This window comes from Manis pentadactyla, chromosome 8 (genome assembly GCF_030020395.1).
Source record: "Manis pentadactyla isolate mManPen7 chromosome 8, mManPen7.hap1, whole genome shotgun sequence".
In the NCBI taxonomy this organism is placed as follows: domain Eukaryota; kingdom Metazoa; phylum Chordata; class Mammalia; order Pholidota; family Manidae; genus Manis; species Manis pentadactyla.
In genome coordinates, this window is record NC_080026.1 from 11,868,481 (window position 1) to 11,878,643 (window position 10,163).

General features: G+C 50.5%; 1 protein-coding gene across 1 annotated transcript; it reads right to left on the reverse strand.

Annotated features, from left to right (window-relative positions):
* Positions 1–614: 614 nt before the first annotated feature.
* Positions 615–8,464, reverse strand: TBR1 (T-box brain transcription factor 1). Its single transcript, XM_036884342.2, has 6 exons — positions 7,675–8,464; positions 6,927–7,081; positions 6,446–6,567; positions 5,752–5,910; positions 4,573–4,634; positions 615–1,567 (listed from the first exon to the last, which is right to left on the reverse strand). Exons 1-6 carry the CDS (start codon positions 8,364–8,366, stop codon positions 709–711), a joined length of 2,049 nt encoding a protein of 682 aa, XP_036740237.1. The 5' UTR covers positions 8,367–8,464; the 3' UTR covers positions 615–708.
* Between the last annotated feature and the right edge of the window lie 1,699 nt (positions 8,465–10,163).

The following is a 10,163-nucleotide window of genomic DNA, read 5'->3' on the forward strand; positions in this document are numbered from 1 at the left end:
AAGTTATTTCACGTTTCAGAGCCTCTTAGAATATTGTTAATTATCTCACAAGAAAAATTTTAAAAGGGGAGGGGGTGGAGAAAAGGGCCAAGAAAGGAATAGAAATGAATGAAAAGTTTAAGCATGAACTGGTTTTGTGCCTTGACGATGAGAGTAAAAACTAGCCATTCATTACAGTAAATTAACACTATATACAATCATTTCACAGGCTTTGTTCCACTAAAAGTATTAACATCCCTACCATCCATCCATCCATCCATCCACTCGGGGATAAGAAAGGACGCGCTGGGTGGGTCCAGGTTCTAGAGTCAACATCCTAGGGTTAATGGGAGTCCAAGACTTGGAGGGTCGGAATCGCTGCTCCCCGGGTCTCCTAAAGGTGAAGAGTTTCTTTACAAGAAAGAGAAGAAGAGGATGAGAAAAAGACGAGAGGGAGGAGTATTGTTAGGAGTGTAACTTCACAGAGAGTTAAGAGGAAAACCAAAAGGTTTACAGCGAAGTTGAAGGTCGGAGCGCTAACTGCAGAAACTGCTGTGCAAAAAAAAAAAAAAAAACAGGTTAAAATCACACTCGGAGACCTGTACTTATTCGCTGCAGACGGTTTTGGAGGGTCAAAGAGAATGAGGGGTGCGCAAGGTGGGGCCTGGGGCGGAGGAGCTGGGGGAGCGCGGCGGGCGCGGGCGCGGGGCCGGGGCCGGGCGCGCGGGCCTAGCTGTGCGCGTAGAAGCCGTAGTAGCCGCCTAGGTCCTTGGCGCAGTTCTTCTCGCAGTCCCGCTGGGCCAGCACCTCGCTCTTGAGCGGAGACGAGCTCTCGGACACCGGCGTGTCGGCGGGCGAGATCCGCCGCCGCTTGGCCTGCTCGTAAATCCCCGAGTCGCTCGAGTCGATGGACTTGATGGAGGAGGGCGTCTCGATCCAGCTGGAGTCGGACAGGTCCTTGGGCTTGGCGTCCTCGGCGGCGCCGGGCGGCAGCGGCGAGCGCTCGGCGGCCAGGCCCTCGGCCTCCTCGCCCAGGTAGGGGTTGGCGCTCGCCATGCGCGCGGCGGCTGCGGCGCTGTTGGGCCAGCAGGGCAGCACCGAGCCCGACTTGGCGCCGCAGTACTGCGGGGGGCTGCGCGCGCCCCAGCCCGATGGGTCGGCGTAGTAGCCGAGCGGGCGCCCGGTGCAGCCGGCCGCCTGCAGGGGCAGCGCCTTCACGCCCGCCGCCGCGTACGAGAGCAGCGTGGCCGCGTTGCCCGCGAAGTCCGTGGCCGTGTCGTAGGCCGAGGCGGCGAAGTCCAGCCGGTTGTTGGCCGGTGTCACGAACCAGCGCTGCGGCGACGGCGCGCCCGGGTCCTCGGCTTGCTGCGGCGACAGCAGCCCGTTGGTGTGCGGCACGCTGCGGTCCGTGCCCGGCCCGGGGCCCGCGCCCGCGCCCGGGTGGAAGCGGGCCTTGGCGTAGTTGCTCACGAACTGGTCCTGCAGGAAAGAGCCGGCCATGGCGTAGCGGGCCCCGGGCACTATCTGCGAGCGCGGGGAGTCGTTGGGCGAGGGGGTCAGGCGGTCCATGTCGCAGCCAGTGTAGATCCTGCGAGGGAAGGAGAGAGAGAGAACCGACGGGTGGTGCAGAGGTCACATGGGGGCAGATAGGAGGGCCACTTCGCGCCCACCCCTACGCTCTGCATCTGTAACCTGCAGTCCAGGATGGAGACAGACAAAAGGTCACAGACCTGCATCCTCCCCGAAATGAGAGAAATCGTAAAATTTTAAAGGGACCAATTTGTTTATTCAGGGACCTAAGTAACATACAGATGAAGGCTTCCCTCTTCCCTTGCTCTTTCTTGCCAAGTGTACAGGGGACACAAACGGTGAACAGCAAGGGCTACTCACCCTACTTCTCCAAATACACACCGAGGCAGGTTTGCCCTGGGACTAAGATGGTACCTGCCCAGGGGGCTTTTCCTCTGCCATGAGAGTTTCCGAGTGAAATTTCTCAACAAGATACCCACTACCTCCACCTTCTAAGACCAGTTTCTTGATCTACAGGCCAGCAGTTGAGTAGGAACCATCCGAGACTGGCCTTCACTGTCTGCGGAGGAGGATCCTGCAGGAAGCCTCCACAGCCCTTGCTGGCTATTGTTTCCCCTGCCTGATTCTTAAACCCCTATCCCTACCAGTAAAAATGAGAATTACTACTTGGAAGCAAAGTAATCAATCAATAAAATTATTTTACAAAAGAAAAGTGTTACTCTGACCTCTCCCAAGCTTTTCATCTGTAACTGGTAAAAAAAAAAAAAAAAAAAAACACTTTGGGACAAACTTACAGTATAGCAATTAACCTGCTCCAGGCAATCTCCCGCTGACAATAGCTAACTTTTTTATACAACTTGACTATCTGCCGGGCACTGATGTCTAGGACTGTACAGACAGTCATTTAATTAGCCACCACAACAATTCTCTAAGTTTAGTAGTGTTATTATCCCACTTTACAGATGAAGAAACTGAGGCAAGGGAAGTTAAATAAGTTGCCAATCACAGAAAGTAATTGTGTTACTGGAAACTAACTCAGATAAAATTATTGAAGATTAACTCTAGGCCCTGGGCCTAGAAAATTCCATTAGAATTAAGAGGGAACCAGATCAAGATTGGTAGCAGTGTTTTCTCATACACACAGACACATGCCTCCCTTTTTATTTAGCTCACACATAAATGTTTTAATCTTTAATGAACAGACTGTTTTGAAAGAGAGCCTCAGTCTTGTCAGACCTTAATCCTTTGGGGAGGAGGTTCCCTGGTGAGTGGCCAAGCAACTGTCTAGTCCCCCTGAACTCTTATTGCTCTACCTGTTTCTCCAAAAGTGAGCCATGCTCAAACACCCAACATAAAAGGGGAAAGAGGGAGTGTCATAAACCAGTCTGCTCTTCCCTGTTCCCCTAATAATCTAAAGTATTCAGTTGTAGAGTACAGAAGCTTTTTATGAAAAATATACAATGATTTAAGAATCCAAAGGAAATGGCTTTTCCAATAGAAGTCAGCCAGAGGAGGGGCAGGAGGGGCAGGTGGGGCTTATACTGTGGCTGCTAGGTCCATTTTTACTGCACAAAATTTCCATTCTGAAATTGAATTCCAGTTTCAAGTAAGAGAAGTAGAGGGAGGCAGGAAGGGAACATAACCAGCAAGATGCAAATATCTTCTCTGTTTACCACCACAGCATTTTAAAAAGAAAAAAACAGTCTGCAAAAGATACAGTTTAGATGCCCATCCAGGTCCCAACCCATTTGGGATTACTGAATTGATTTGTGCAAAATAAAATGCTTTGAAACAGATGTTCACAACAGAATTAAAAGCTCAAAATCTGCAAGACCCCCTAGTACAGAGACCAATATCTCTGGTCTCTTGGGCCACACACTTTCCACCATGCCGGGTCCACCTTTTTACATGTGAAGAACAGATTAGTCAAGTTTTCATTCTGGGGAATCATACTGATGAGGCTTCCTTTGAACCTTCCTTTTGAGGGATGCATATGATGGTTATAGGCAAAATATCAATGACTTCTCCTTTCAATTTTTATAAAAATATAAGGAGGGGAGGTCATATTCCCCTGGAGATAGAATAGAAGCTGCCACTTGTCTCTTCACAAATGTAACCTATTTCTCGTCAAAAACAGGTTCAATTTTGTAGCTCTATCCCAGGCACTTAATGCAAGCCATGGATTTAATATTTGTGTACCTTTCCCTTTTATGGTCAGAAAGAAGTGGGGAGAGCCCCAGAATCCACATTCAGATTTTGCTGTATAACACTATCTGAACTCTAAGGCACTGTATCTGGACTCTGAGCCAGAATGCTAGAACAAACCTCAAAAGCACTCAGTTTGCACCTACTATTGCCCACAGAGGACAGGATTTTGATAGAAAAGAAATGGAGATGGGTAAGGGAGGCCTGGAGAAAAGAGAACCAGCACATTCAATTGTAACACACCTAGATACAGAAGGTAAGAGGAAATATTTTTCTATTGAAGCTTCTACAACACAGAAAGAGCAACTGGATCTTTCCTAAAGCCTGAAATGACCTAGCCGTGGCTCTGCTCATGAACTTGCCTAGGGAGGGTTCACATATTTATTCAGTCCATAGTAAACATGCAAAGAAAAAGCTACTACACAAAACTTGGAAATGGGTAAATAAAAGTCACATATGCCAAGAAGACTGTAACAACTGCCAGAGAGCCACATGCACTTTCAGGCAGAATCGGGCGGTTTCAGACACAGACAATCTGAGCTGAGCAGCTGCAGTGCCACAAACAACTCGTGCACCCAGGAACCTGGGCAGCCTCCCCAGCCAGCCAGCCAGCCCCAGAGGCCCACCAACAACTTTGTAATTCCTAAAAAAGCTAAAAATAGATGGAGGAAATCTTTGACTAAAGCCAGTAGGTCACCAGAGAGAAGGGAAGCCGGCAAAAAGGAAAGGTAAAAAAACCACGAAAACAATCCTGCCTTCTCACACTCTAGCTTCCAAAAACCTTGAACATAATGATCCACCTTTGACCTAGAGCCCAATTCCACAACTATTTGAGAAGGAAGTCGCAAAATTACTTACGTGTCATAATTATCCCGAAATCCTTTTGCAAAAGGGTTGTGATCTATTTTCAGTTGTGTAATCTGGAAAAGAGAAGAAAAGGGTAATGTGATCTCACCTTCTATACAGGAGGACTGAGTGAGAATACATCATCAAACACTTTTTACAAGGGCTTCAGGCCTACAATTTCATTAAAATAGCAAGGATTCCCTAACTGACCATTTTGAGGGAATGGATGGAAAGGAAAAAAGATAAAATAATCATGAAATTATGAGGAACACGTTTAAATTAATGATGCCTGAAACTAAAGGATGGCTCTCAATTAGCTTCCCCACGTGTTCTAAATTGATTGAAACGCATATTTTAAAAAATGCTTATTACATATAATACACTTCCTCAGTCAAAAATCTTTAAGGGGCACTTGAATTCATCAATAATATTGCCTTGTTTCAATGTTCCACCATATTTTAAAAGTTGGTTGCCTCTGATTTATAACCCAAAGAACCCATAAGTTGCATTTCAAAAAGTAGAACTGATTTAAAACAAATGCATATTTTCATTTCTCATACTTTCACTTAAGCTTAAATAAACAAAACCACCATCACCTCTAGTAGTCAAATCAACATCAATAAAACAATTTTTTACAAACTTGCAAATACTGGAGAGATTCAAATGCTAGAAACTCATTCCATAGCCCCTGGTGATTTGATTTATTGTAGTTCTTACATATATGAATGTGTGTGTTCTTTGATCACCCAAAAAGTGATGTTTGTTTATTTCACCATTTCTGAGACTTAAAAAAAATTTTTAAGATCCTATCAAACCTTGCCAAGAATAAAATGCAGGGAAAATCTGCTTGTTTTCTAAAGAGAAGAAGGACTTAAAAAAAAAAAAAGCAGATTTAAATCTGCTCTAGTTTGAGAACTAAATTAAAATTTCCAAGAGAAGACGGCCCTAGAAGTCGTTGGGCACCTCTCAGGTGGCTCGGTAGACCCGCGACGGGGGTGAGCAGGAAGCGGTTTCCCACCGGCGAGGTGTTCGCGGAAAGGGCCCCGCAGGCCTCCAGCCCTCCGCCTACACCGCGCAGCAGAGCCAGCTGTTGCTGCTGTTCGTGCTCGAGCCGGGGAGGGCCGAGGCACCGCGGCGGGCGCGGGCAGAGGCGGGGGCGGCCCGCCGCGCCCAGCCCCCGGGCCTGCTTACATCGGTGTTCTGGTAGGCGGTGACGGCGATGAACTGCGTCTCGGGGAAGGTGAATGTCTGCACGCGGCCCGGCTGGCTGGTGTCCTCCGTGCCGTCCTCGTTCACTTCCACCACGTGCAGGCGGGGCTGGTACTTGTGCAAGGACTGTAAAACCACCATCTGTCCGGCGGAGAGAAAGGGCCGCGCGGGGCGGCGCGTTAACGCGGGCGGGTGCAGCCGGCAGCGCCGAGGCCCGCCGCCCGCTCACGGACCGCGGGGCTCGCCCGGCTGCTGACCCCGCGAGCTGCGCCCACAGCGGCCTCCCTCCGCTGAGAGCAGGGATCGCAGGAGCGCCGGGGGAAAGACCGCCGCGACCGCCCGTCCTCGGCACCCTTCTCCTAGCCCTCCTTTAAGGGGGAACAAAGATGTTCACACCCTGCAAACCCTGTGTGTTTTCTGCTCGAAATCAATCAAGTATTTATACTCGGGAAGCTCGGGAACTCGGGAATTGGGCGGGAACCGAGGAGAACAACTTTATAGATCATTCAATGATTTTGGAGGGTGAAAATAGAAATTTTAAAGGTCTTTTTAATGAAGCAAAGAAAGATGGATCCAGTTTCTCATGCTGATTTAAACGAATGAACTGGACGTTAGGGAGGGACGAGTATGTAAGAGAGAGAAAGGGACAAAGAGCGAGAGAGCCTGAGCCACTGACCTGCCCATTGTTGTTCGAAGCTCCTTTGTTGTTTGTAAGTTTTAATTTTCCAAAAGAGATTTCTTGGCGCATCCAGTGAGCCCCCGTGTTAGGGGAATCCGGATGCATATAGACCCGATTTCCTAGAGAAATAAATACGTTGTTTACATAAGCCCGGGGCACTGCCCTGTCCCAACTCCTCACCACGCAGGACACACACACACACACACACACACACACACCTTATTCCACCGTGAGGCCCATTAGCCGCGGCTTTTTTTTTAGGCCGCGCTTTCTTCCTATTAACTGGGGATGATTAAAATAGCTTTTGCATAATCCTCCCCCTTCTCCCTGCTCAGTCTGTCCCCCTATCCCCCTCGTTTCCTTTTAGAAGTCATTGGCCGATCGTTTTAAAAGTCGCCCGAGCCAGTCCACAAAGGCTTTAATTAATCATTCTCACCTAAATAAGTGTCAGGAAAACGTGTTAATTGGAAGGACTTGCCTTGCACATTGGTGTCCGCTTTGCCGCAAGGAACCCATTTGCCTCCTTGAAACCTCCAGTGATTGGGATCCGCCAAAATCACATCCACAAAAATATTGTAATGAGCCGTGGGATCGAGACCAGAAATGTTAAAACTTAAAAAAGGAAACATGCGCCTATTTAAATTAAGCGGGGGGAGGGGGAAAGAAAACAAGGGGGGGAAAAAAAAACATAAATGTTAAAAGATTAAATTCAGGAAGCGCGGCGCCAGATAGCAAAGCAAAACTTGTTCTAGCAGCATCGATGAGCGAATATTTGCTGGGTTAGAAAAGGGGTGGTGGGGGAGGAAGAGAAGTGAGACTGAAGTCGGGGAGATCGGCCTGTGAGACGGAGTGAGGAGCCCGCAGGTATATCGCCGCCCAGGTGGAGAGCGGAGCGACCCGCGTCTCTACTTGTCCCGGCATCCGCGTGTCGGTGCGTCCCTCCAGCCTGCCGGCCGCCGGCGGGGCTCTGCCTCCGTCGCCTTTCTCCGGCCACTGGCTGGCTTTCCGACCACCTCTCTAGAGCGGGGACCCTCCCCGCCCCCCATCACTGCGGTGGTTTCACCTTCCACTTTCCCCTTTTCCAAAGCAGACAACTCTAGGGCGCACCAGAGCGCCTTCCACTACGCTCCCGACCCCAAAGCGTCGCTGCCGCGGCGGTCACAACCCGGGTGCCCTTGCCCCCCGGGCCGAGCCTAGAGCAGCGGCGGCCAAGAATGTAGCATTACCTTCCCTGTTTGGTGATGATCATCTCCGTTTGGTGCCGGTGAAATTTCAGCCAAAGGGGCCTGTTGCACAGGTACACCTGCGCTTTGCCGGGTACCAGCCCGGGCTGCGTGGAGGAGAACTGGTAGAACGGGGCTCCTTGGTAGGAGTGGCCGTACTGCTGTGGGTAGGGGTAGCCGGCCGCGGGGTAGCCCTGCGGTGAGGAGTTGGACAGGAGGCTGTTGTAGGCTCCGTTGGTGATGACCGGGTGGTGGGCCATGTAGCGGCTGGGGCTGCCGATGGAGAAGGCGGGGTGCGCGGGTCCGTGCTGGCCGGGGTACGGGAACATGGCACTGGGAGCAGTGGCCGCAGACTGTGGCTGGCTGGTCTGAGAGAGGAGGTAGCGATCTGCAGCAGAGCCATCGAAACTGTGACGAAGCTCAGAGACCCCGTCCAAGACAGGAGAGAGTTTACTTCTCTGGACGTCCCCTGGTGAGTCCTTGGAGTCAGGAAAATTGTCTGTATCTGACTGATTCGTCATCCCCCTGGTAATTTTTTTCAAAGGTGAACTTCTCTCCAGGTTGTCAGTGGTCGAGATAATGGGATGATCGTGCAAGACAAGCTCAGATCCGCCTGAATGTGGGTAGCTGCTGCTCACATTGAGAAATTTCTTGGAGAGCATGATAGAAGGAGAAAGGCAGTGCTCCAGCTGCATAGCTCTAGAACCTGAACACTCGCCCTCCTGTCCTGGTTTTTAAAGTCCTATTTATCATAAACTAGAAATCCACAGACCCCCTCACTAGACAGAAAGCACTTCAACCAGCAAATGCTTCTCAAAGGTTTGATTTACTTTTTTTTTTCCCTGGGAGAAGAGATTGGCCAATTGACACTATGCAGCAATCAGAAAAGGCTCACTTTTGATCTTGCTGCCTGTGCAGCCGATGAAACGGCTCCTGCCATTGGTTAACTGCTGACAGTAATTTAATTAGATAGACATTAATTAGGATAATCACCTGGCTCCTGGTCGCGACGATCATGGCAAATTGAAGGGGATGATTTTATTGTTGGTTTGGGGGGTGGGGAATGTGTGTTGGTTATACGTGAGCACTGTTGTGTCACCTTTAAGCTTTGTGACCACTGCTTTAGGAAGATTCAGAGATGTGCAATTTACTAAACATTTTCCTACCTTCCCCACCTCCCTCCCTTCGAGCTGAGGGGCGGAGGAGGGAATTCAACGATGCTAGGAGACTTTTCGGATCTGAATGAGCCAAATATTCAGTTGAATGTAACGATTTCAAGTGCAAAGTATACAAAGCGCGAGCCGTGGCCTCTTCTCGCCCTGTAAAAGTTCCAGAGTCTGTCTTTTCCAGTTAATACAGACGCGCACAACACCTGAGCCAGTCCTTTGTGAGCAGGTCCTGCGTGTCCTCGGCGGAACTACCCCCACTCCCCGACGCACACCTTTTAAACTACATACATAAATAAATAAATCACTGCTGCTGAGAGTCACAGCGATGAAAGTGAGCGGGCGGGGTGAGAAGAGGGGGCGAAAAGCAGCAACTCACCTACCCATCCACCCACCTCGGGAAGGTTCGGTTTCTTGGTTAAGCACGGAAACACTGACAATCTATGATCTCCTTTTTAAGTTTTGAAATAATCATAAGCTGTCGGGCTGAAGTGCCTTAATGTGTTTGCAGGGATGTTTACGAGGTCTTTACTAAATATTTTATCAGCGAGCTTGGTTGCAGATTATCTGAAAAGCATCTAACTGGGGACAGGCGCCATGCATCCCTTGCGTCCCACTGCATCTCCTTCTCTCTGAGGTACTGGCTTGGCGACACGTTCAAAAGCCTCGCCAGAAAAAGAGAGGGCCGAGTCCTCGTGCAAATGGGTTCTCTAGAAGCACTGATCCGGGGAGACAGAATGGAAGTGGTGTCAACGCAGTGATAGTTGCTGCAGGCACGCGCGCGCGCGCGCGCGCGCGTGTGTGTATTTAATGTTTATATAATCTGGAGGGGAGAAAAAGAATCCATGCCAGTAATTTTTAAATGAGGAGAATCTAGGAAGGAATAGAGAAGTGAACCAATTTAAAAGGATGTGGGCACAAATAAATAGCACGAGGCCCAAGGCGACCCCGAGTTATAGAAGAAAACCCCAGAAATGGCCTTGCAGAGGAGCCTAGCCCTCCGCCTGGACCAGAAGGCAGAGGGCAGAGGAGGTTTTATCCGCCCAAAGCTGCTTCCCCGGCCGGGCTCCCGCCGCCCTGCCCGCCCGCGGCTTTGCCCGGGACGCCGAGCCGCGCGGGAACGAGGGCGAGCGCAGCGCCGGAGCTCGGCTGGGTCCCGCGGGCTGGCCGCAGACGGGCGGGCTCCTCGCGGGGCACTGCTGACGGTCTGGCGGTGGGCGAGTCACCCGCCCCGCGCCCGGCATTGCCACCAGGCCGGCCGCCTGGCTCTGGCTCATTGTGGAAGATGCCCGAGCGGCCCGAGAGCGGGCTCCCCAGCACCCTGGA